General features: G+C 42.0%; 1 protein-coding gene across 1 annotated transcript in view; it reads left to right on the forward strand.

The window, feature by feature from the left end:
* Positions 1-27,245, forward strand: part of CRHR2 (corticotropin releasing hormone receptor 2) — a 1,806,030-nt gene that overhangs the window by 347,230 nt on the left and 1,431,555 nt on the right. Inside the window, exon 2 of the mRNA XM_069211048.1 lies at positions 17,787-17,880. Coding sequence (XP_069067149.1) covers positions 17,787-17,880 — 94 coding nt within the window. The remainder of the gene's footprint in view (positions 1-17,786; positions 17,881-27,245) is intronic.

The raw sequence follows: 27,245 nt of genomic DNA on the forward strand, positions 1-27,245 counted from the left end.
ATGCAGTGCAATAGAGTGCAGTGCATAACCCTCAGTGCCCTTACATACTTTTGTAAGGGCACAGAGGGCTATACAATAGACTACAGTGCAATGAATACCTCTGACTCTTTTTTACTGCATGCAGCAGAGGTACTTTCCAAGGGAACTGAACTAACTGAAATGAGGCTTTCTTTGGAGGGGGATCCACCCATACAAGCCCATCGAGATGATAAATTGTCGGCCAATGTTCTTGTCAGTAATGATTCTGCTCCTCAGTCTGTGCACCTGGAGAGTATGGACAATGCTCTCACAAATCACATTGACACTTCTCTATCTAATTAACCTCCTGTCAAAAAGAAGAAAGGAAGGACTGTGCAAAGGAAGGCTCTGCCGAGCCCAAGCCAGGCAATGCACAGCATGATTCTTGTAATGAACAACTCTGAGGAAATATGCATTAGGTTTGATACCATATTAAAAATGCACTTACAAACTCCTGCAAAATCGCCTTGACAGCATAGAAGCCAGTTTGGCCAAATTGTTTGAATTTAAAGAAACTGGACCCTCTGCCATTGTATCTTCAGCTGCACCCTTAGTTTCAGCTGACCTTCAAGGTGCTAGTAACATATGTAACGTTGCTAACATAGCACATTCTAATCCATCCTGTGGTCCTCAAACTTGGGATAACGCTACTCTGTCTTCTGTGGCCTGACTAGTCAGTCATTGTCTGCCCCTGTATGCAAGTCTCTTTTTACCTCGTTTCATGTCCTTTCTCCCCCGCAGGCAACCACATTTGACCAACCTGGGTACATTATGTATGGGGAGCACGCTTTTCCTATTTGTCCTCAGCATCCCCACAGGTGATTCAGGAACCCTGGTAGTAAAGACGGTGTTAGACCTGAAAGCCTTAGGATGATCATCCCCAACTTTTTGCCTGCCTTCCTCCACTTTGTGACACCATTTCTGCTGGTTTTAGGACTCTGGCACTTTACCACTGCTAACCAGTGCTAAAGTGCATGTGCTCTGCCTTAAAACATGATGACATTGGCTCATACCTAATTGGCATGGTTCATTTATTTGTAAGTCCCTAGTACAGTGCGCTGCATGTGCCCAAGGCCTGTAAATTAAATGCTACTAGTGGGCCTGCAGCACTGATTGTGCCACCCACATAATTAGCCCCTTAACCATGTCTCAGGCCTGCCACTGCAAGGCCTGTGTGTGCAGTTTCACTGCCACTTTGACTTGGCATTTAAAAGCACTTGCCAGGCCTTGAACTACCCTTTTTCGTCATATAAGTCACCCCTAAGATAGGCCCTAGGTAACCCATAGGGCAGGGTGCTATGTAGGTAAAAGGCAGGACATATACCTGTGTGTTTTATATGTCCTGGCAGTAAAAAACTCCTAAATTCGTTTTCCACTGCTGTGAGGCCTGCTCCTTACATAGGCTAACATTAGGGCTATCCTCATATATTGTTTGAGTGGTAGATTCTGATCAGAAAGGGGCAGACAGGTCATATTTAGCATGGCTGGAATGGTAATACAACATCCTGCTGACTGGTGAGGTTGGATTTTCTATTACTATTTTGATATGCCACTTTTAGAAAGTGAGCATTTCTCTCCACTTAAAATCCTTCAGTGCCTTACAACCCGTCTCCAATCCACGTCTGGTCTGGGCCGGGCTCGTTGACAGCTCTCTTGTGCATTTCACCCAGACAACCACAAACAAGGATGCTCACATCTGCATGGGTCTTTCTGGGCTGGAACAGTGGAGGGCCTGACACTTACATTTCAAAGGACTGTGGTCAAAGGACTGTGCCCTCACACAATGGACTGCCAAACCCCTTACTAAGACCCTGGCAGACAAGGTTGTACTGAAAGGGGACCTTGTGCACTTCAAAACCACTCTTTGAAATCTCCCCCACTTCAAAGTCATTTTTGTGTAAATAAACCGGGTCTCTGACCCCACCAACTCAGACACTTTTTGGAAAACATTCTGCACCAGAACCTGCAACCTGCCAAGAGAAGCTACCTGGCTTCCCAAATGACTCACCTGGACTTCTTTGCTGTAAAGGACTGCTGCCTTGCTGTTGCCCTGCTGCCTTGCTGGCCTCTGGCTCTGCTGAGAAGTGCTCTCCAAGGGCTTAGATTGAGCTTGTCTCCTGTTTTCTGAAGTCTCAGGGCCAAAAAGGCTTCATCTCTGCAAAGAAACTCCTTGTGCGGTAAAAATCAATGCAAAACCTGCCAGAATTGATGCACAGCCTGCCAAGCAGTGAGAAAATCACTGCATCGGCGAACTGGAAAGACGCAGCCCAGCTCCCCGAGTGAAGACTGACACAGCGCCAGTGTTGCGACCGGAACTTCGATGCACAGCCCACCGGATCAACGCATCGCCAAGTTGGAACGATGCAGCTCGACTTGCTACAAGAGGAATCCATGCATCACCAGCAGTGCAACAGAAACTTCCTGCATCGCCAACCGGATCGACGCAGCACCTGTGACTTCTTCTTGTACACCCACGATTTCCACGCATCGTACCTGGGCGTCAAAAGACTCTGCATCACAAAGAGGATTCAAGCCTCTGTGCTGGAATTCGACGCAAGGCCCTTGCGGCGTGGAAAGGAATTGACACACCGTCTGTGTGCACCACGAAATCCGACGCACACCCTTCATTTTCCATGCATCTCCTCCTCTACAGTCTCCGTGCATGTAATTTTGAGGCAAACCAGGTACTTTGTGCTTGCAAGAGACCATTGTTGCTTTTAAGAACTAAAGACTCTTTTTATCATTTTGAAAGTGGTATTTCAACGTGAACTGCATTTAATCAGATAAATAACGTATATTTTTCTAAACCCGTGTGGTGTCCTTTTGTGGTGTTCTTACTGTGTTATAACGTGATTTATTGCACAAATACTTTACACATTGCATCCTAAGTTAAGCCTGACTGCTCAGTGTCAAGCTACTAGAGAGTGGGCACAGAATAATTTGGACTGTGTGTGATTAACCCTGAGTAGGATTGTGGTCCCTACTTGGACAAGGGTTTATACCTTTGCCAATTAGAGACCCCATCCTAACAGACGGGTACTGAATTTGCTTCCCTCAGTGTGTCCCTGGGTCTTAATATTGACTACCGTACCCAGAAATAAACCTGTTCAGGTCGAGTCTACTGATTAGTTGATCCTTAAGTTCCACCATTTACAAACTAAGCACATGTGACTTGATCCTTCTTTTTCTGCTCACATCTTAATTGCTAGGATGGTTGACTGGATTGGGCCATCCGCAAAAACATTACCTGGCAACTGTATATTTATAAATTTTAGAAATCTGAATGTTATCTGTAGTCTTTTAACCCACCTTAAACTTTCTTTCAAATGTTTTTCTCAGATACTTGCCCATTCACTCGGCTATATTTATAAACCTCACACCTTGAGGCCACCTTATGCTTCTGGCCCATTCCTGCTCCTGTCATGAGGTCCACCCAGCGCAATGTATTTCCTGTTTTTCTGGGATCGCTCCTAACACTAACTTGATGCCCCTGCAGGGGTTCGAGGCATGTGATTGACTCATAGTCGCACATGATGTTGAGACTGTCAACTGCAGGGGTGGTCTGTATTCGATAGTGTCATGGGCTGCTAGCAATGAAGCTTTTTCTTGAATACTTAGGGGTGACATTACACATAATTGTTCTTCAGGTATTTTGTCCCCTGCCAGATCTGAGGTGTCCTTACCTGTTCAGAGATTCTTACCTTGTAGTAAACCAGGGGATATGTAAATGTGTTTGCTTTCATGTCCTGGAATATTGAACAGAATAATAACAAACTGGTCATGAAAGATTGGATTTCCCTGGTTGAACAGTTTGATTCTATTATCTTGCAGGTAACCTGGGCCATTTTCTGATGTTAGTTCTATGCACCACTGTAATATGGGCTTAATGACTGCCACCTCCGCTTCAAGAGGTGTTGAGTTAGGTCTCACTATATTTTGGTTGGTGACCTTGTAAACGTACTATGAAAGAGTATCTATGGTACATACTTTCCACTAAACTCCCATGTCCATCACCACCCTAGGGGTGGTGCCCAGAGCTCATCCATTGTGTCCCAGACTTCAGCCATCCTGCTTTGCAAGGTGTGGAGGCACTCTGGAGGGCTCTGAGGGGCCAGTGCCAGCAGGTGGTGTCAGAGACCCCTCCTGATAGATCCTTACCTGATAAGGTAGCCAATCCCCCTCTCAATGCTACTTAGGGTCTCTCCTGTGGGTTATCTTCAGATTTTACTTGCAAGTTTTTCAGCAGGAATCCCCTGCAACTTCTACTTCATCCACTGACCTCAGATCAACCGCAGCCTGCTCCAGGAACCGCTGTAACAGCAACAAAATATCCACAAGGGATAAACAGTTTCCATGATGTGCATGCTCTGAGGACTCCCCGTCTTCACCCTGCACCAGAAGGACTGAAGAAATGTCCTGTTGGGTAACAGAGTCAATCCCTTGCTCACGCAGGCACCTTCTAAGTCGACGACAGGTTGTCTTGGACTCCTCTCACATCGATGAGCGTTGTTCCTTGCAACACAGAGGGTGGACCCCAATGACACAGACTATCCTGAGGTCCTGCTGTTGCAATTTGGAGGAGGTAAGACCTTGCCTTCCCCCAGAATGACAGTACCCCTGTGCACTGTGTGTTCTTCACCTCCTGAGGCCTCAGTGCACTATTTGCTAAATTCCTTCATGAACAGCCTGGCCCATGTCCCCAGCACTCCATCCTGCGATGCCCAACTCACTGAGTTGATCTCCGGCGGTGTGGGACCTTCCTGTGTAGTGCTGCACCAACCGCATTTTGCACCTCCTTGCCCCTGTGTCCGGGGACTCCTGTGAGTGCTATCTGGTGCTCTGAGGGGTTTCTGAAGTGCTGAGAGCCCCCTCGTCCTCCTCACACAGACGTGAGGTCCCCAGGTCTCCCCTGGGTCCAGATAGGCCCTAGTTGATGCAAAACGCAACTTTGCCAGAACCAAGGCTTGTTGGAGGAATCCAGTGCCAAAACTCACCTGCATCGAACTTCACAACGTGAGACATCCTGTGCATCATGCAGGAACCCGCTTGCATCTTCCTAGGGTGCATTTCTGCAGTCTTCGTCCAACCGGGGACTCTTCGTTTGCACCCTCTTCTGAGGTGGCAGGGGCTCCTGTCCTTCCTGGAACTTCTTTCGACTTCTGGACGTGGTCTCCTTCCTTTGCAGGTCTTCGGGTCCAGGAATCCAAGGTTTTTTGTTTGCAGACTTGGTTGGTTCTTGCAATAACTCTAATCACGAGGTGTGGTGTGTCCTAAGGTAACTTGCAGTACTTTACGCCTGCTTTTTTGGGCTCTGGAGTGGAGTAATTTACCTACCTTTACTGTATTCTTACTCTCCTAGTGATTCGGCACACACTACACTTATCTAGGGGGGAATTTGTGATTCGCATTCCACTTACTTAGTATATGGTTTGTGTTGCCCCTAGACCTATTTTCTCCCATTGTATTCTATAGCATTTCCTATTGTTTTCACTATCCTATGTCTAATTACTTACCTTATTTTGGTGTCTAGTGTATATATTGTGTATAATACCTCCAGAAGGAGTGTTGTCTCTAAGATATTTTTGGTACTGTGTCACTCAAATAAAATACCTTTATTTTTGGTAACACTGAGTATTGTTTTTACTTGTGTATAAGTACTGTGTAACTATGGGCAGATGTATAAAACAATTGTGCATTCGCAAACGGTGTGAATCGCAAACTTCGGCGGTTTGCGAATGCAAAAATGCCTTTCAGGATGTATGAAAGGCATTCACTGTGCAATTTTAAGGAATCGCAAAAAATGTGATTCCTTAAAATGGTGACCCCGTTTAGAGGCTCGCAAATTTGTATTTGCTATTTCCAAAGCACATGTATCAAGCATTTCCTAAATGCGAATTGGGCATTCACGAAATGCAATTACCACCAAATCCAATTTGGTGGTAAGCATGTGCAATTTTCAAAAATGCATGATAAATGCATTTTTAAACATGACATGTAGCGCACACATGCCCCTAGGGCATGTGTGTGCTTCACATGTCCCAAAATATGTTTTTGGGGTGCATCAGAGGGGGCTTTAGGCCCCCAGCACCCTGGGGTCTGCATTACCTAATTTGTGAATTCCTAACTGGAATTTGTAAATTGGGAAATGCAAAACCATTCTCACCTATGGGCCTACAGGCCCATAGGGATGAATGGAGTCGCATTCTCTAATTGCGATTCGGTAATAGCGAGTGCGGATTTTAAGAAAACGCTATTACTGAATCGCAAATTTCATACATCCCATTTTGCATTTCTTTAAAAGCGATTTAGTAAAATTTGCTATTTAAGAAATGCAAAACGGATCTTTGATACATCTGGCCCTATAAGTGGTATTGCATGAGATTTGCGTGTCTCCTAGTTTAGCCTAAGCTGCTCTGCTATAGCTACCTCTATCAGCCTAAGCTGCTAGAACACTACTACATTTCACTAATAAGGGATAACTGGAACTGGTATAAGAGGTAAGTTCCAAGGTACTCACTACAAACCAGGCCAGCCTTCTACAAGTTTACTGTAGAAGAGGTAATTATTGCACTCAATATTAGCTCCTCCTCTAAAGCTTCTGGGCTGTATGGAGTACCCATTGATATTTATAGCTCCATTATAGCCCATGTTTTTAAAAAAGGCAGCCAGACTGGTCCCAAGTGTTACAGACCCATATCGTTAATTGACTGAACCATTAATATTATTGGTAGAGTGATTTTTCCAGATTAACAGATTGGTGTTATGGTAACAGTCTGTTAATATGAGTTCAGGCAAAGATAAGGAACAATAGAGCAATGTCAAAATCTTAATTTGCTGTTAGAGAAGTTTACTATATCAATATAATTACTATTATACCTACCTTTCATTGATATATCTTCCACTATTGATAAGGTCAATTGTAACAAGGTATAGGCCCATATTTATACTTTTTTAGCGCTGCATTTGCGTCATTTTGTGATGCAAAAGCGGCGCAAACTTACAAAATACAATTGTATTTTGTACATTTGCGCCGCTTTTGCGTATAAAAGCGGCGCAAATGCAGCACTAAAAAAGTATGAATATGGGCCATAGTCTGTTGTGCTGGAGATAGGGAAAGACGCCATAATTGTGTGGTTTTTGGCCCACCTCCTTTGAGATTTAAGTGCCTGAGTGAGGTTTGGTCTCCACGCGAATTATCCGATCCTGTCAACTTACTTTGTGTAGTTAGGCAAGGTTTTGTTTTAGCACCTCTTCTATTTATTTTATGTATTAACAAGCCTAATGTCTTTTTTAGCTTTTTTAGTACCATCAAAATGTTCCCCCATGCTAATTCTGTTCCTCTACCCGTACTGTTGTATGCTGATGATGCCCTTTTTATTGCACAGATGCCCAATGCTTTGAGGTCCCTGGTACAAGGATTTTAGGAGTTTATGCTTGATTTAAACTTGCTTACCAACTAAACTTAATAACCTACTCTGGCATGTGGCCACAACCGTTATTTGCTGTGCAATTTATGGGTTAATGAGAATAGCCTAGAGTGTTTTTACATTCTCATGTCTTCGCTTCATATTTGACGTTAGTGGTTCTTGAGAAGAGAATATGACTTTTGGAAATGCTAAATTTAAGCTAGTCATATGTTCACATTTTAACGTTTGTAAATCTGTAGGGGTTAAGCCTATAGCCTCCCTTATAGAAATATATTCAAAGCAGTGTGTACCTGTTGCAAGCTATGGGTGCTAAATATGGACTTAAATTGATTGTTGTATGTTACAGGCAAAAGAGAATTGCTTCTGTAGGTGTCTTCTCTCTCTGCCACCCCAATTACATATGTCATGATGAGTTGGCTCTTCTGTACCTTGAGGATTCCATCAAGTTGGGTGCCTTTTTGTTGTGGCTTTCAATTTTCAATCATCTGAGGGCCTCTTTTCTCACAATATCATTAACAATTGTGATTGTTATGCATGGGGCTTGATAACACCTGGCTTGCTAACATTAAACTAAATTTCATTATTTTGGGTAAATCCATTGTATTTGATAATCCTTTATCCATATGCAAGGCTGATAATAATAATGTGAAACGTCTCTTTATGGAAAAACACTGTGCTGAAAATTATTGTTTAGAATTAAGAAAATCACGTGTTCTAAATTACTGTTTTGATAATCATTCCCCTCCAGAACGCTATTTAATGTACGTGGCTAATAACTGGGAAACAACTTCATTGTTAAAATTCAGAGTCTATCTGTACTATATGTTCCATTCTCTGCTTTCTGCGGGGTATCTATTGGAATTTGCCAAATAAGAAATGTGCCTGTGATAATGTTTCCACCCAATCTCTGTTGCACTTTATGATATTTTGCTCCTTATATATATCTTTCAGAGTTCAATATTTACAGCCTGTTTTTAAATCTCATAATTTTAACCAGTGCAGGGTTGCCATTAGATTTTTACAATTGCTGCCAAGTAGTGATGTATGTTTTAGAGTGAGTGGTTTTCTCAAGGCAGCTGTGTTGATTTTTAAGTCATAATATTTCTGTATTACTATTATTAAATGTTGTAAATTATTTTATATTCTGTATATTTGTCTTTTATGATTGTCTTTGACATTCGAAACTGGCCCAAGCAAAATTGAGCCCACACTCCAGATATTGGTGGTGCGATGCAAATAACAGTGACATTGTGCATGTTCTGTGGGACTGTCCCTCACTAGATTCTTATTGGCATCAAATTTAGAATCACCTGACACAAGATCTTTTGACATAAATATCCTTATCAGCCAAGCCGGCGCTTCTACATGATACTCTATCCTTACCAGGCTTCTCACAGTGGGAAAGCAGATAGTTCTCAACGGCTGTGGGAGTGGATAAGATAGATCTCCTTCGCTTTTGGAAGCCTGATAAGGTACCAATGTTACAGACATGGCTAGAAGACTTGTACGAAGTAGACACATTTTTAAAGGTGATTTATAAAGGAAATGATAAACTCTGGCACATTTTAAGAGGTCTGGGGACGTTATCTTTCACAAACCAAAAATTGATTGTTGTCTTGATCAGGAATCTCACTGAGCCATCCTTAAAGGGTAGTATTAAATAAAGGATCACCACCTTAGCCTCATGCTATGTTGCTTCTTACATACACTCATGTATCCTTCTCCTACCCAACCGAAATGTAGATTGTGATAAAATTATCACTTATAAAGATAAATGGACAATGGCGGTTCTGCTCCAGCTAGTTGAAATGGAGATGTTCTACAGAACCTGCACATTATGTTAGAGGGAAACGATAATGGCTAATTGGATACAAGTTTTTTCCTTCTCTAAAATATTCTGCATTTATAAAAAGTATCAATGTTGTTAGTTTCAAGCTCAACACCTATTTTTCATCAATATAGAGGTTGATAAGCATTCTCCTATTGCATAGTGCTGTAACACATCCTGCAATATTGTTAAATTCAAATAAATAAACGTTCATCAAAAAATTAAAAACAGCAACAAAGGTGCAAGCCAAGAAAACCAACAATGGATTCACATCTGGATTGAGCCTGTGCCCTTTCAGACTGAAAGCAGAAGAGAAACTTTGTTGGAAAAACCAAGACATTCAGGGGAAAAGAGACAAAATAAAATAGTGCATAGCTGGTTTGATGAGAGGGAGACTTAGGCCCATATTTAATACTTTTTTAGCGCCGGATTTGCGCTGCTTTTTGATGCAAAAACGGCACAAACTTACAAAATACAATTGTATTTTGCAAGTTTGTGCCATTTTTGCATCAAAAAATGGCACAAATACTGTGCTAAAAAAGCATAAACATGGGCCTTAGAGAGCAGACTTTTCACCTTGGGATATTCACCAGCCTAATGCGTGCAACAGTAAGTATCCCATGGTGTGCACTAGAGACACCCGGCATATTTGGAAAGACACATTGATTTCTCTTTTAGCAGTTGACCTCTGAAAATTATCCGCAGAACTCTAAAATATAATTGGGATCACTTCTATGATCTTGAGAAACAATTATATCTTATTGACGTTTGGTGAACTGATCACAGTATCCTAACAAATCATGTTGATTAGTGAAATTGTATATTCTTACATAAAATGTGAAAGGACTTTTAGGTGGCACAAAACAATGATGGGCTTTATGTGATATTATTAAAAAGTTGTGTTATTTCCTATTTAGTTGTCTCATATTCATAGAATATTCTAGTAATCTCTCAAAGATGGACATTAATGTCTGTCAAATATAACATAGACATTTTAAAGTGACTTAAATATTATTAAAGGACTCCTCCTTTCTGGTAGTCCACCAAATATGTTCTGAGTAGTATAATAATATGGCAACCAGTCAGCACGGTGCTAGCAAATCAGTATTGTATTAATATGTCTGACGTGCCATTTCATGCAGTTAACCTTGTAAAACATTGAGGGCCCCAGCACATTCTACAATTTCTCGATTATTCTTATTAGTACAGATGTAACCTGCATTGGACTGATATAACATAATAAACCCCCTCCTCTGTTTGTGGTGACAATACAATGGGACAACCAAGCCAGTTTTACAATACTGATTACAAGTTGAACCATGGGCATCCCTTTGAAGGCCACTGTTGGTCTTGTTCTATATATATCCCCTTCAAACAATCAATAGCCAGAATAAGACTGTCAGATAGAAGACATTTATTGTGTTGATGCTGTTTCGCCGCTGTTAGTTATCCAATCACATAAGAAATGTGCAGTATCAGAGTGGAAACCTGCATGTCAAAGTTTCATGAACCAGACTACAAGTAAATTCGATTGACAGGCAGTGTGGGTACTAATGTAGTCAACACCATGTCAAGCCAGTTTAACCTCTGGTCAGAACTCCTTACCCTTATTATGTAATCGATTTAGGATACTACAATTGGTAGGATATAGCTCGTGCTAGCCCTCCCCTACTACAATAGTAGCCTACTTGCTCATTGACTAATGGACTGATGGACCCTACATGTGCAGATTAGAAAAATTGCATGTTGCCTTTCTAAACCCATAATTGCGAGAAGTACTGATTCATGAATGTTCTTATCTGGTCCAATACACTACATAAAATATGATGACAGGATAATATCTGTTGTGTTCCACAAGTAAGTTGATTAAATAATAAAATAACCAGGTAAGATTTAGGTATATGTGCTGTTTAATCGCTAAGCTCCTCATACATCGTTCCTTCAACTCCAACTGCCCCCAGTCCTTCCAACATTCTAAAGCGAGCTCCAGGGCATTCCAATGCCCAACATTCTTAGGAGCTGCTGGACTATACCACTACAAGAACTTAATACAAATAAATGAGTTTTCAACTTATACACCGATATTGTTGTTTATCCATTTTGACAATAACTAATAACTATAATACACGTTAATATGAACACAAGATATACGTAATATGTATGGTTACAACATATCTCCCTTCCTTACTGATCAAAAACAAAGTCCTTGTGCCATATCGGGCGCTTAGTGGTCCTGGCATGTCTGTTCTGTGAATAACACTCCGGTGCGTCTTCCACTTCCTCGTCAGAATCCAGTATGGGCATACCCATTGGTTCCTTGCAGCATGAGATTCTGTCCATACTCCACACTCTGCCATCTTCTAGCGTTACAACATTCCTTTTCACCTTAATGATTCTTTTTGGTTGAGAAAACCTGCTACCATTTTTTTTTTTGTGTTCAGGAAGCTTAATTTTAACCCATTGTCCCACCCTCCATGGTCTCCTCTGGACGCCATAACGATTATCATACCACTTCCTGTATTTCTCCTGGTGTTGCCTGATTTTAGTTGCAGTTTCCTCTCGCTGTTCAGGAAATGTTTCCCCTCCCTTCAGCCAATTAGGCTTAAGTTTGGTACCTCGTTGCCTGCCTTTGAGTGAAAGGAATGGTGAGATCCCCGTAACCAAATTTGGCGTGGTGTGATACGACCACAACATTTGCTTAATAGCTACTTCACCCGGTACCTGTCTTATTGACGCCAATTGCAAACATTCCTTTATCATCCTATTGGCTCTCTCAACTAGACCATTCGCACGGGGGTTGTATAACGCTGTTCTAAAATGGTGTATACCACATTTCACCAAAAACTCTCTCATTGCTTCTGAGGTGAACTGCACACCGTTGTCGGTCACTAGGGTGCTGGGTATCCCTTCCCTCAAGAAAGCCTCCGACAGGAAATCAATGGCCTCTTGGGTAGTCACCTGATTTACTATTTTTAACATTATCCAGTGCGAGTGGTAATCCACTAGCACAAAAATGAACTTGCCTTTGACACCCATTTAAGATAAGGGTCCTAAGATGTCCAATCCCAACTTGTCCCATGGTTTAATTGGAACAGGAATCGGAGACAATGGGGCCTTCCTTGTGACATTAGTCTTATCACTCTGAGCACAACTGATACAATCCCTTACTGCGTCTTCCACTAACCTATCCATGGTGGGGAACCAATAGGATGCTCGAAGTCTACTCTTGGTGAGATTCCTCCCTAGATGCCCTTCGTGAGCTAGACTCACCAATTTGTTCCACAACTCGCACGGAGGTATAACCCTCTCACCTCTCATTATCATGTCCTCAAATATGTGGAGTTCCGCCCTCACTTCCCAATATCCTTTGAGCTCTTCTTCGAGATATCTAGCTCTCTCTGGCCAACCTTTGACAATTTTCTCCCTAAGCAGTTTTAATACAGAATCAGACGAGTTTTTCTCTATCCACTCATCCCTCGTAAGACCAGCCAATTCTATGTGTAGGACAGGTTCAAGGGTGTTCCTTCCCTCCTCTATTCCAACCCTCCTCGGTGATCTGGATAGGAAGTCAGCCACAACGTTATTTTTTCCAGGAACGTACTCCACCCCAAAATTATATCCTTCCAATCCTAACATCCACTTTGCAATGCGTGGGGTGGCATGTTCTCTTCCCTTAATGGTGAATACACTGGTGAGGGGTTTGTGGTCGGTTCTAATAGTGAAGGGTAAACCCCATAAGAAGAAACTAAAAAGATTGATGGCCCAATAACATGCAAGCGTTTCTCTCTCTATGGTGGAATAATTCATCTCTGCAGCTGACAGTGACCTGGACGCAAATGCTATAATTCTTTCCTGTCCCTCCACAACTTGAGAAAGAGTGGCTCCCAGACCCTTTCCACTGGCATCAGTAGTGACCCATGTTTTCCTTTTGAAATCAAATTTTCCTAGGTTTGGAGAATTCACAATGGCTTCCTTCACCTTGCTAAAAGCCTCGTGACATTCCGTATTCCATTCAAATGGAACATTTTTTTTCAGCAAAGTTCTCATAGCAGCTGTGAGCTCGGCAAAGTTATGCACAAACTTGGCCATGTACTCAGCTAAACCTAGGAATGATTTGAGTTCCTGCTTGTTGGAAGGTGCAGGTGCCTCTTTCACAGCTACCACTAAGTCGAGTTTAGGTTCCACCCCATCTTTTGTGATTTTATGGCCTAGATACTCTACTGACTCCACTCCTATTTGGCATTTATCTCTACAAATAGTCATACCAGCACGTTCCAGCGACGTAAACACCTTCCGTAAGGTAGCATCATGCTCGCTCACCGTTACACCATAAATGAGAATATCATCCTGGAAGCACAATACCCGGTCTATGCCCTGCAATATGCTTTGCATGATGCGCTGAAAAACAGCCGCCGCTGAGGCTAAGCCAAAAGGCATTCTGCAAAACCTGAATGCTCCATATGGGGTGATAAAGGAAGTGAGTGAACGAGAGGAAGGATGAAGTTCTACCTGGTGATATGCCGAGGACAGGTCTATCACGCTAAAGTATTTGGCTGGGCCCATGGTGCTCAACATCTCACTGATTCTAGGTAGGGGAAACCTATCCACCCATATGTTGGCATTCAGGTCCCTAAGGTCAACACATAACCGGATTCCTCTTCCTCCCGATTTACTAGTGACTACAATGGGGGCCAACCATATTGAACTTTCGATGGGTTCTATGACCCCTGACTCTACCAGCTTGTTCAATTCTTGTTTTAAAGACTCCTGCATTAGGTAGGGAATCGGTCTGGCCTTATGGACTTTAGGAATAGCATCCGCCTTCATCTTTATCTTGTGTTGGTAGTCCCTCAGCAATCCCAATCTATCCCCAAACAACTCTGGAAACTCCTCACAAACACTCATGCCACACTTAGACTCACACACTTGTAGAACTGGTTCATCTTCGTTAGGGTCGAGCTTGATACCCAATTCCCTTTGGTGTCTCCACCCTAAAAGATTGGAGCCCCTGTTTGTGAAGTATACCTTCCCTTTAGTATGACGGTCTTTAAAGGTTATCCGGAGACATAACATACCCCTCAGGGGTATAGGGTCATTGTTGTAACCCCCAGGAGAAATGTCTGCAGGTTGTAGTTTATACCCCTTATTCTTAAAATTCTTTTCATATATACTGTAATCCATAAACGTAAATGGGGAACACAAGTCTGCAAAAACCTTTACACTTATACCATCCAGATCGATAACACAAGTAGGGTATAGAGTACCCCCTTTTTCACCCACGTTTACATTTTTCAGTTGCAGCACAAACTTGTTCTTTAAATCTTGGGTCTCTTCAATAACATGTACATTCTTTTTCTCATTACGCTCACCTCTCTCATTCTTGCATACCCTTGCATAGTGTCCCCTTGCACCACACTTCCGACATGTGCAATTGCGGGCCGGACACATAGGATTGTTGGCCAGATGTCTGCTGTTACCACACCTAAAGCACTTACTTTTACTCCCCTCTATGTTACTTGAAGAGATTTTCTTAAGGTAGATTTCATGAACTTTGCAATCTTCTCCTAGACTAAGTTCACTAATCTCTTGTTTAGGATGAGCTTTAACCTCTTTAACTTGTTTGACATCTTCTTCCCCCGGAGACTGTTTAATTAGTTTCATGCATTCCACCGTATGTTCTATCCCCTTGGCTATATCTACAGCCTCCTTCAAGGTTGGGTTGTGAACTAACAATTTTTCTTGAATTTTTAAATTATTGGTACACCTTACCAGCTGATCCCGTATTAAGGAATCCTCAAGGTTGCCAAACTCACAGGTGTTGGCCAGTCCCCTCAAACTCGCCATGTAGCTTGATATTTTCTCATCCTTAGCTTGTATCCTGCTAAAGAATTTATGTCTCTCAAGTACAATATTGATTTTATGGCCGAAATGACTCTCTAACTTCCTGACTGTTCTCTCATAATCATTCAAGCCATCCCCCTCACCATTCTCTCCATCATTAGGGTCCATTAAATTTTCATATACCTTACCCCCTTGTACTCCCAGGTTGTGTAACAAAACATGCTGTTTCCTCAGTGCCGAGAATTTTTCCCCTCCAATTGCGATCAAGTAAGATTCAAATAATTTTTCCCACTCTTTCCAGGGTAAAACGGGTTCACCAATTTCGTTCAAAAATGGTGGTGGCTGTGACATACCAGCCGCCGCCATTGTAAAAGTTGTCACAAGTTCAATTTTTTGTTGTTGTTTTTTTTGTTTTTTTTTTTAGCTTTAACTCGCCGCCAATCAAACTTAGCCACCTACAGTAAAAGTCTCAATAAATAATACTGTTGAGCACAAAGAAACGTTCTCCCTTCAGATGCAGATTCTAACTCGCTTGCAGGAACAGTAAATACCTGTGGTTCCTCAAAATCAGTTTTTTTTTTGTGCAGTTAACGCGAGTTGGGATTTCAGCGAAATGTGCGTCAGCTTGCATACAGCGTTTACTCATCCGCATGAGAGCCGTTCTCGCAAAGCGCCGTGCCCTGCTAATCCCAGCTATGCAGCTCCTCGTTACCTCGGCGTTAAACGGCGACACTTCTACTTCTTATTAGGTACCACCTCGCCAAATCATGTGGTGCCAGGATGCAGGGCTCCACCTCTACTGATTTGAACACAGAGCGACGCCGGGCTCCGCTTCCACGACGTCAGTGCTACTTCAATTGAGGAGCGACGCCCCTTTGCCGGGGTCGCACCTCCTCCTCACGACGCTGCGCAGATAGCGTGACGTTGTAATTGCGAGCCAGATCCTCTTGTCAGCCAATGGTTCTTCCCCTGGGGTAAAATTCGTCACCTTACCACCAGCAATCAACACCGGCATACAACTCTCAATTTCTGAAATTGACGGAAACAACACGACACACAGGAGCAGTGCTTCTCTTCTGGGCGCCCCAGATTGTGGGATCGTGATCCAGGGAAGAATATCGCAACAACTACCTCAGGCCATATGCGTAGGCAATGAGGCACTCAGAATCATACCTGACAGACACGAAACACCTCAACTTCACTATACCCAGAAAAGTGCTTCACCTCTGGACGCTTCCCGCCTCGTTACAACGGTCCTTTCCTGTAAATACCACCGAGGGTTGAGCACTGCACAGGAACTGCAACACAGTCTCCAAGGATCACCGTTAGGCTCAGAAGAACGAAGCGCCACACTGGAGTTTCTAGACATCCAGCTGAACGATGAAGGTAATCAGGGGTGAGGAGCTTCACTGCCCCCTGCGCAGGCATCCCATCCTCGTCGCCATCAAAGATGTTGTGTTCCACAAGTAAGTTGATTAAATAATAAAATAACCAGGTAAGATTTAGGTATATGTGCTGTTTAATCGCTAAGCTCCTCATACATCGTTCCTTCAACTCCAACTGCCCCCAGTCCTTCCAACATTCTAAAGCGAGCTCCAGGGCATTCCAATGCCCAACATTCTTAGGAGCTGCTGGACTATACCACTACAAGAACTTAATACAAATAAATGAGTTTTCAACTTATACACCGATATTGTTGTTTATCCATTTTGACAATAACTAATAACTATAATACACGTTAATATGAACACAAGATATACATAATATGTATGGTTACAACATAATCACTCTCTGGTACAAGTTAGACCAAACTGACCTGCACTTTTTAAAAAACAAATGGTTGTGTTTACTGTAGTAGTTTGATGGCCTTCAGCATGTCTCCTTTATGATCCTGTTATTTCTTTAACATGGCGCCTTTGGCCACTGCCAAACTTGCGTCGCTGCTCGAGCAATGGAGGCAGTCCTTTTTTGTAAAATAAAGAGCATTTCCTATACAAAGATTAAGTATATTCCTTTCCTGGTTTATGTTCAGCAGAAGAGTAGTTGAGTGATTAAGATGATTGACAGTTTAGGGCACCAAGCATGTCAGGACATTCGGGAAATTAACTTCAATAATTCAATTTTTTAAATCATACAACTGTTTCAGAAATTATGTCAATCCCCAATAGGGCCAGAACTTCCAGAACGTGACCGTTTATTTCTTTGCAACCTCTTGATCTCTATGTTATAATTTGAATTTACAATGTCTCGTCATAGATTTAATTGTTTTGGTCGTGAGTTTTACTGTATTGCAACAATTTAATGTTTTTTCATTCTGCAAGAAGAGTGAGTGTATTCACCTATGATAACTTTCATATTTACTTTATGCGATGTAAAATAGACAGGGATCCACATGCAAAGACACATGCTGCGATTTACATACTTTCTTGAAACTTTATACTATTCAAATATACCTTTCTTTAACCTTTCTATGAGCCATGTGGTACTGGTTGCGTCCATTTTACATTGTATTTTATTTTTCAGAAATATAAAGCATCCACAAAATGTCACATGCAGAAATTAGGTTCTAATATTATGGTAAAACGTTAGAGTTGCTAACCGTTTTACTTGATCTGTGCCTTTTTCTGATATTTGGTAAACACTCTAATGTTGTCTTTTTTACATTTACCTAGTTCGTTCTCTGCTGCGAATCCTCCACAACCCTGTCCCTGTCCTTTCTGCTGGAAAAATACTGTGAAGCATTATCAGCACAGTACAATATTACAGGTACGCCCTTTACATCATTAATGTGATCCTGTTGAAAAAAATCCATATCAGATTAAAACTATAGAATACATGTGGTCTTAGAATTGGAACGTTAACAAGTATTAAGCTTAGGGGTGATTATAGTTGAAAACATTCTAAAGATCTTGAATAAAATATGTAAAATATTGACAGGCCAGGACAGGTGGGAAATTAAAACAAAATGTTCCTGGTTGTAGTGGAGTGCAACATTGCAGGACCTCACTCTGGGAAATTTTGAGAAATTCTTTGAAAATCTTTGCACGTTTCATGAACTTTTATCATAACCTCAAAAAAAGTTTGTAGTAAAATCCTGATTTCTTTTTTTTTGTTTCTTTGTTCAAACAAAATACTTTAACAAGACAAAAACCTGCAAACTGATTTTGTGCATGAGAGCTTTACCACAGTGGTGATACTTCAGAGAAATGTAAAAAATGTGCAGTTTCATAAAGTTGCAAATCGATTAACTCTGGGCCAGTACGCCAGTGAAAAGACATCTTAATATTGGTATACAAAAGAAAATGCAAGTGTACTGGATGCATGGAAGTCTCAGTTGATTGTGCAGTATAGATCCTTCAAATGATGCCCATTTCAATTGTGAAAACATAAGCACGTCCAGCAGAGTATCCAAGTTTAACTATCAAAGCGCAAACCCACAAAGGTGCATTTTCGCAGCAAGTACGATAATTCAAATATATAAATTTGTTTATACTTCTCCTTGACGAAATGTTCTGCTGTCTCAGCCTATTATAAATCAAGATTTTTACACTGGAAAATGTATGGCAACAATTGGAAAATTTCGGAAAAGAGGCACACTTCTGATTTAAAAAGGGTATATAAAACATAACATGTAAATAAAACCGTTTTGGGCTTTTGAACAAAATCTCCTTTATTTCTGCGACCAGTGTTTAAGGCACTATTAAAAAGCCATTATTTAAGTTACCAGGGGTTTGTGAAGCGGTAAAGTGTTTTCACCATGAAATCATGATAATTTGTTCAAAGATTGTGAAAACTATTGGGAGGATGCAATATTATATTTGAGTTGGGTTTTTAGTAGGCCTGGGCGAAGCTCACGGAGTTCCACTCCACAGAATTCCGCACAGTTAATTTAAAACTCTGTGGAATTCCGCGGGGGGAGTACCGTAAGCGGCAGAGTGCCACTGCCGCCTGCCCTGGTGGCACCCTGACGTGCCCAATGTCGAAAGCGCTCAGCAGAGTCAGGCTTGGTTAGCCAGGCCAACCCTGCTTAGTGCTTCCGAGAACAGGCACATTCAGAACAGGGCTGTAGGTAGAGAAAACTGCAGTTTCAGGCCTCTTGTGCAATGGCCCGCCCCGTGTGCACCGCACACAGGGCAGGCCAGTGCACAAGCGGTCTGGGCAGGCTGGTGCACAAGAGGCCTGAAAGTGAAGCTTTTGCTGCCTATGGTCCTGGCCTGAATTCAGACCAGGGCCATAGGCAGTGAAAGCTGTCAATTCAGGCGCCTTATGCACCAGTGTGCACAATAGAAATCAAAAACGAGGATTTACTTGGGTCGTCCAGGAGGTTCCAGATCCCAGCGGCCCAGCTCTCTGCCTCCCTCCCGGGCTGCTTGCAGAGGAATGCCTGGACCCTGAGCTGGCAACAGCTCCATGCAGGCCGAGAGTGCGCACTGCAGCCCAGTTATGGGCCACGCAGCGCAAGCGCAGACTGTCTGCACTTGCACTGTGTGGCCCATAACTGGGCTGCAATGCGCACGTGGAGAGCTCAGCTCTGCTGGTGGGGATAGTGGAGTTTTTGGTTGAACTCCACGTTCCAAGTGGAGCACAGAGTGACAAAATCTCTGTTAGCTCCACCAGCGGAGCGGAGCTCACCACCCACCCCTATTTTTCATGTGAAAAACTGGTCATGTATGTTCTAAGCAAGTCTAATTGGAGTTGGGATACTCACTTTCAGTGGGGAAAGGTATGCACTCACAGCATGCTTTGAGTTACTGATGCGACAAGTGTCCAGATTACTCCAGAGGAAAAGCTAAGTGAGAAATGCTGGTGAATTAATGGCTCCATGAGGTTTCAGAGCACTTGTATGTAACCTCTAAGCAAGGCACAAACTCACCTACAAAATGCTTGTAAGTTCCGGGTGCAAATAGCACTTACACAAGAAACAGTAAACCCTGCAAATTAGGAGTAGGTCTGCAATCAAGAACTTGGGATGACAATGAATATGTAAGAAAGACTTTGCTCACTCTTACTTGTAACTCAAGTGACTATACAGTGCAAACAAGTAAATTGCACTTATGATTAGATGTAGCATATGTTTGGACATCAACTCTTATGTTTCGAGACCAAACCTGGCTGATTGCTGATCTAGCTGCAGATCCCAGGTATTGGTGTTTGTGCCGTGTTGGCACACTTGTTTTACAATGTTCGCAGAGTGGATAGCTTGTCATCTTTCCTTCAAATATATTTAAATGCAATCTGCATTGCATTTTTAAGTTTTTACTCAAAAAACTGACTCACAAGCAAAAAAAATAAAGTCTTAAATGTATGTTGTAGATGCAGTCACATCATCTCCGTTAAGGTAGGTATTGAGTTTTATGATTACACAATTTTTTTTCAGTTGCATTTAACGTTCCTGTCATAAGCCAAACAAATTAGGGCCTAATTTACAAGGATTTTGCACCACCTTAACTTCATTTGTTTTTTACATTAAGATGGCGCAAGGCAGTCTCCTACTCAAAGCCATAGTAAGAAACTGGTGCAATGTCACCATTGCACCAGTTTGTAAAGCCTTGCAACACATTATATCTGTGCCAGGTATAATGTATGCACGGTAGGCATTCCCCCATTAAAAGCCCCACAGAAATGGTACAGTGAAATCTACAAGATTTCACTACGCCATGCTACGCCAGCATAACGCCATTTTCTTAACATCTGCTCAGGGCAGGCATTAAAGTTGATGCTGTGCTGTTGTCTATGGGCCTCCCTTCACATTGCTGGACTAGCGTCAACATTTTGATGCTAGTCCAGCAATGTTAAGGTTTAGTGCCACAACAACGTCAGAATTTCTTACACTGTTGTGGACTCTTTGCGTCACGTAGGACTGTATTGTAAATACATTGCTTCCATGGTGTAGTTAGGGGGGGCGCAGGGTGGTGCAAGAAAACTGGTGCATCGATCATGGTGCACCAGTTTTTTGTAAATGAGCCCTTTAAAGTTTAACATTCAGAAAATATTTAATTGTCATGTTGCTTGCTCTGCTACAGATTAGTAAAGGGACGATTGAGGCACGCCAAATGGGACATATGGTAGTCTGGTCAGGACATCTAAGAAGTCTCCATGAACCAGTAACAAAAGACAGCAAAGCAACGCACAATTTCCACCAAAACAAGACCCTTGGTCGCTCTCTTAGGTGGTACATTTGTTTCGATTTAGTATAAATCAGTTTAGCCATTTTTGCGAAATATGAATAGACAGCACCGATAGTCAGCCTGTTTCTCAGTTACGAGGTGTTTTATTCCATTATATTTCAATAGATTTGATCCAAAATATATGTTTCTACCTAACGTGACATAGATCAAAGTTTGATCCTTGATCAATTTAACCGATAGGCTGTTGGGAGCTTATTATGGTACATATCTCCCATTGACTAGAAGAATAAATTATAGAAAAACCTTTGTAATATGCACGCTTAATTTAAGATTTTTACTGAGATCTCACTTATGTACACCCCACTTGCAATTAAATATTTGTAGTCCATTTTGACGTCGCTATTTTTGTTCCACTTTACAATTGCTAGCAATGACTGGACTGTGCACATCTACTATTGAAGGTAAAAAATAAAGTGTAGCTGTTACAGAGTTAACATTCAGATAATGATCATGTTTGGTGAGCAGTGCATGCTAAGGGAGGACTGCACATGACAAAATGAAATGTTACCTTTTGGCGTTAATCCTTTTCCCGTCCGTCAATAAATTACATTTTGACATAAAATAAACTAATAGCTCCAATTTGCAAACGGTGCCTTCTTAGCTGCTTTTCGTTTTGCTCTTCTCAATAATATAGAGCTTATTAGCAAATCATTCCATATTAGGAATGAAGTAAAGCAAGGGTGTCTGTTGACCCTCCTCTTATTTTCTCTGTACATCAACAATCTCTACGAGGCAGTAAATACGACCACAGGTGATTTCACAAACGGTTTTAAAATATTGGCCCTTCTGTATGCAGATGGCTCAATACTGATAGCCAAAATTGCGAGGGGCCTGCAGGCTCAATTGGCAGCCACGGAGACACACTGCAAAATAAATCAACTAAAAAACAATACCAGTAAAACTAAAATTATGACATTCAAGACAAATAGAAAAAAAGTATGTCTTCCGAACAAACTGCTCAAAGAAGTGGAATACCTGAGATATTTGTGAGTTTAAATTAATAGGAACCTAATTTAGACAACACATATCCAAACTACCCTCCAAAAAGCAGGAGAATCAGCAACTGCTTTCGCAAATACTGATCAGGAAACAAGGACATAGAGTTTCCAATTATATTAACAAGGTTTTCCTAGCAAAGGTTAGAAGCCAAACTTCCCATGGAGAAGAACCTTGGAGTCTGCATAAGAGTACTTGACAAGTCGGCAGCTTCAAGAGGATTTTGGAAATCAGTTCTCAAACTCCACAAATAATTTCACACCGCTATACTGGAATGAGAGGTGGGAGACACTTCCATTGAAAATAAATGCCAGATGGATCCCCTGAAATATGTCGAAAAGGCCTTAAATCATGTCGAGCAATCTGGTCGACTTGGCCTGGAAGGCACATTTAAAGATGAACAGCAAGTCTACTTTGGAACAGTGAGGGTTACAAAAAGTATGAGATCTAGCTTGGCGCGATCCCAAGCTCCTAGTAATTGTCAAACAGTTTTGAAGAGACAAATAAGCGCAGTGGTGACCATACAATATATGCATCTCACATAAGAACTGACAACGAGTGTCTATCCCATGTCCAACACAGGGGGGTGCTCGACCCTTCGCCAAGTACACAAGAGTACTTATTTCTACAGGCTGACCAGAGAGAAAGCAGGCGATTTGCCCTCGTGAGAGGAGGTTGTGTATTGTTTACTGTTAAATGAAACCCTGAACAGGAGACACTCTGTAACCTCTGCTAGTTACCTCTGTGGTGCGGTAGAACATTTGAGACATTTCTTACTGGACTGTACTATGTACAGTACAATAAGATCGAGCGATATCAGCAAGTTGCTCCTCAAAAGAACAATTAGGCAATCTAGATGAACAAATCTTTTACCTCTTGAGAGATCTGTTCAGATAGCCAACAAAACTGACTGGAATGTTCATGAGGAAAAGATGGGGCAGGAGGGCTAAATTGGTACAGACAGGAAATCTTGCCTGGCCCTAGCCATGAAATATATTATCCATGTCTATGGATATATATATTGTGAATACGACCACTGGATTGTGTGTGGTCTTAAGAAGAATGGGGCTTTTTTTATCCTTTTATCTCTTTTTACCTTTTTAAATGTACACATTATTTTTGCTTCCTTATATATCTTTTTAACTTACTTATTTAAACAGTTTTTATGTAGACTTTTCACATGTATTTTACATGTATTTGTGTGGGAATGGCAGCCTTGTTTTGCATTTTGGCTGAATACTGTTAATAAATATAAATTAAAATTCAGTAATAAAGGCTAAGGTCATGGCACTGTGTGGAAATTGTACATTTCTTTCAGCTTAAGTGGTAAACAAGGCCGGAGTTCTATTTGAAGGTGTTGATATATGCCTTTTTTCTTCAATACATTTCATTTTTTAAAGAAGCGTCTGTCCAAATATGTTTTAGAGGTAATATCAGACATCAAAACATAAAAAGGCTTTTGTATTAGATTAACATGTTCAGCGATTACTTATGTAGGACATTCATATTTGTATAAAGCACGTTCATGTGTTACCAAGACTATATGTAGTTAATAGAGTGGAAAAACAAATTAATTTCAGCCTATGCAATAACTTACCATTTAATAATGTATGTTCTAATATTACAAATATTGCCTGACAAGGTCTGCATTTCCTGTCACTTGCCTTTAACCCCTGTCAAGCCCAAGATTGAATGGGATAACACTGATGTGCTGAAATCACATTCTACACATGCTTATATGTATGTAAAAATAAAATAACGATTTTCTTTTCAAAGTGCAATATGTTGAATGATCTCAAACTCAACAGAAACTTGATACTAAATATGAAATTAGAAAATAATGAATATACTCAATTAATAAAACACTAAAAACATTGCATCGTTATGATCTCTAAAATATTATTTAAAAATACTTTAAAATGATATATCTCATATGCGACTGGAACTATTTATTAATACAGGGGCCCATACTTATGCTTTTTTAGTGCCGCATTTGTGTCATATTTTGACGCGAAAGCGGCGCAAACTTAAAAATACAATTGTATTTTGTAAGTTTGCGCCTCTTTTGCATCAGAAAGCGGTGCAAATACGGCGCTAAAAAAGTATAAATATGGGCCTGGGTGTGCAAAGTTGTGTACTTAATAGTACACACCTCTGTGTCATGTTTTCCTTTTTTGAAGTCTAAAGGTAGCTACACTTGGAGTGTATCATTTCAGATTATTTTTTTTAAATGCATACATGTGAGCTGTATTTTTTTTAAATATAATTTTATTTATTGATTTGCATAAAAAAATTACAGCAAACATCCTGAGGTACATTCAGTGAATACCAAGTTACTTGTCGACACCCGATACAGTTCCATTCATGTATCATAAGTTACAACATATCACTCTAGGTCCCTTTGGTGGGCCCACAACTTGATAACATTGTCATTAGTTACAGGGCAGGTTTTAGAATCCAACAAACTGTGCTGATTAGTGTCTACCAGACATGGCCTAAGGTCGACCCATGGGTGGCATACTCTGGTGAGAGGTGTTATGGCGGGAACTAGTGTGTGATGTTGGTCTCACATTTACTTACCCCACTGTCTGTGATGTGGAGGTAGCTGACTTAGTTATGGGAGAAATAGGTCTATTCTGAGTGTACAGATAAAATGTCTCTGGGTCGGGAGCGAGGTGCTAGCAGGTCACCATATTCGTCTAATTGTCTTTGGCAGAATGTGACATCCTGGAACCAGGCGGTGACTGTCGGGGATGGGCACCTTCCCCAGTGCATGGCCACTCTCCTTTTTGCTAACAGGAGTAACATGGCTGTGAGGTGCTTGCTCTCGAAAGGCATCTGCGCCACGTGGCCCAGTAGTGCCACCAGTGACGTCCCAGATGGGCCATGTCCAGTGATTACCTGTGTGGTATCAAAGACCGCCCCCAAAACACCATTATCTGTGAGAACAGACACTCTAAGTGTAGGACAGAAGCCTGAGTATCCCCTCATCTGATGCACCTTACATCTGGGATTAAACCTATTTTGAAAAGTTGTTAGAGGTTTCGATAGAGGCGGTGCAAATATTTAAAGTGTATAAGACGCAATCTGTGGTTGGGGGAAAGGTGTTCCAGTTGGCCGCAGCAATAGCCCCATTGTTCTTCAGAGAGTTTTTATGAAGAGGTCTACATCCCACCTTGCATGGGCACCTGATGTGAAAGGTGGTGCAGAAGCCTGGATGGAGGTGTAAAGGCGAGTGATCAGGCGCCTAGGGGACGGGGATGAAAGAATGTTTTCTAAAGGTGGCAGTGTGGGTGGCGCAGCTGGGAAAGTGGGGTGTAAGGTGTAGCATGTTTCCCAAAGTTGGCAGTACAACAGTGTGTCCAGCGGTGTGTGACTTGCGCCCTCTACCTCAGGTAATTGTGAGATGAATTGGTCATTGGGGTATATATCAGCAAAGTGAGAAATATTAAGTTTAAGAGCACGTGCCCTGGGGCCAGGTCCCTGAAGGGGCGGGATTATTGGGTTCTCAAACAGTGAGATTGATGGCGCATATATTTGGTATATATATGTAGTCTCTCCCATGCCCAGCGCATGCAAGCGACCTTGTTAATTTCAGCCCTGGGTGTCTTATAGGGGCTAAACAATGCCTTCTTGAGGGGGCAAAGTGCTGCTCTATCTGCCTCAATGCCGGTGTGTGGTTGAAATGGGGTAGGGTGAACCCAAAGTGAAGATATTGTTCTTGTGCACAATAAGCATAAAGAGTAATGTCTGCCACCCCTAGACCACCCATTGCCGGCAGTAGAATGAGGAGTTCCTCGGATGCCAGCGGCTGCTTGTCTTCCCAGGTTAAGATACTCAGATTGGATTTTAATCGATTGGGGAAGTTGGTAGTCAGGGGAAGGGTGATGTTGAGGAACAGATTTTGGGAAGGACCACCATCTTCGCTGCCTGTGAGGGATAGTGGTTGGAGGGACCATAATGGTATCCTGTCCTCCAACTAGGTCACCGCCCTACCATAGTTTGCTTGCAACAAGGCGGTGATGTCCCGGCTGAGCCAAATGCCAAGATAGTGGACCAGCTCTTCGAGCCATTGAAGGGGAAACTCGGGGGGAAAGGCAGAGTCTCATCTGTAAGGGAAAATAGTACTAATTTTCCCCAGTTTATCTGCACACCTGAGTAGCCTCCAAATTGAATCACCTCTTGTATCATGGGAGTCAGGTTGTCTCGTGGGTCACAGTATACAGCACAACATCATCAGCGTACATTAAGATCACCAGGGCCCTGGAGGAAAGGCCAATGTCCCTGTCCATGTGCTTTTGTTGAAGGCGTGCCGCTAGTGGTTCCATGGCAATGATGAATAAAAGAAACGACACCGGACAGCTTTGTTTCGTCCCCCTAATATTCTGGAAGGAATCAGATACAGTCCCATTTATACATACTCTTGCCATTGGGAGAATGTATAATAGACGGATGTGTTTATAAATATGGGACTGAGTCCCATTCTTGCTAGAAGGGGGAAGAGGTATGACCATTCTGGTGTGTCAAACATCTTTGTGGCATCCAATAAAGCAGCTGTTGCCTGAATATGTGGAGCCAAATGGTGCATGATAGCGAAAATTGTGTGAAGATTATGGGATGTGTACATTCCCGGTATGAAACAAGCGTGATCCGGCTGAACGATTTTCAGTAAGAGTGGTAGTAACCAGTTAGCTAGCACCTTCGCGTATATTTTATTATCTACGTTGATGAGTGAAAGCGGCCTGTAGGAGTTGTAGCGTGACACTGGCTTGTTCGATTTGAGTAAGGTGACTATCATAGCCTCTCATAGTGAGGCAGGGAGGTAGCCCATAGCCAATGAGTCCTGGTACATGGGCACGTGGTGAGATGCCAGCAAAGAGGCGTATTCCTTATTGAAAGAAGTAGTGAGACCATCTGCACCTGGTGCTTTGTCACCAGGGAGCTCAA

This window comes from Pleurodeles waltl, chromosome 10 (assembly GCF_031143425.1).
Source record: "Pleurodeles waltl isolate 20211129_DDA chromosome 10, aPleWal1.hap1.20221129, whole genome shotgun sequence".
Lineage (NCBI taxonomy): Eukaryota > Metazoa > Chordata > Amphibia > Caudata > Salamandridae > Pleurodeles > Pleurodeles waltl.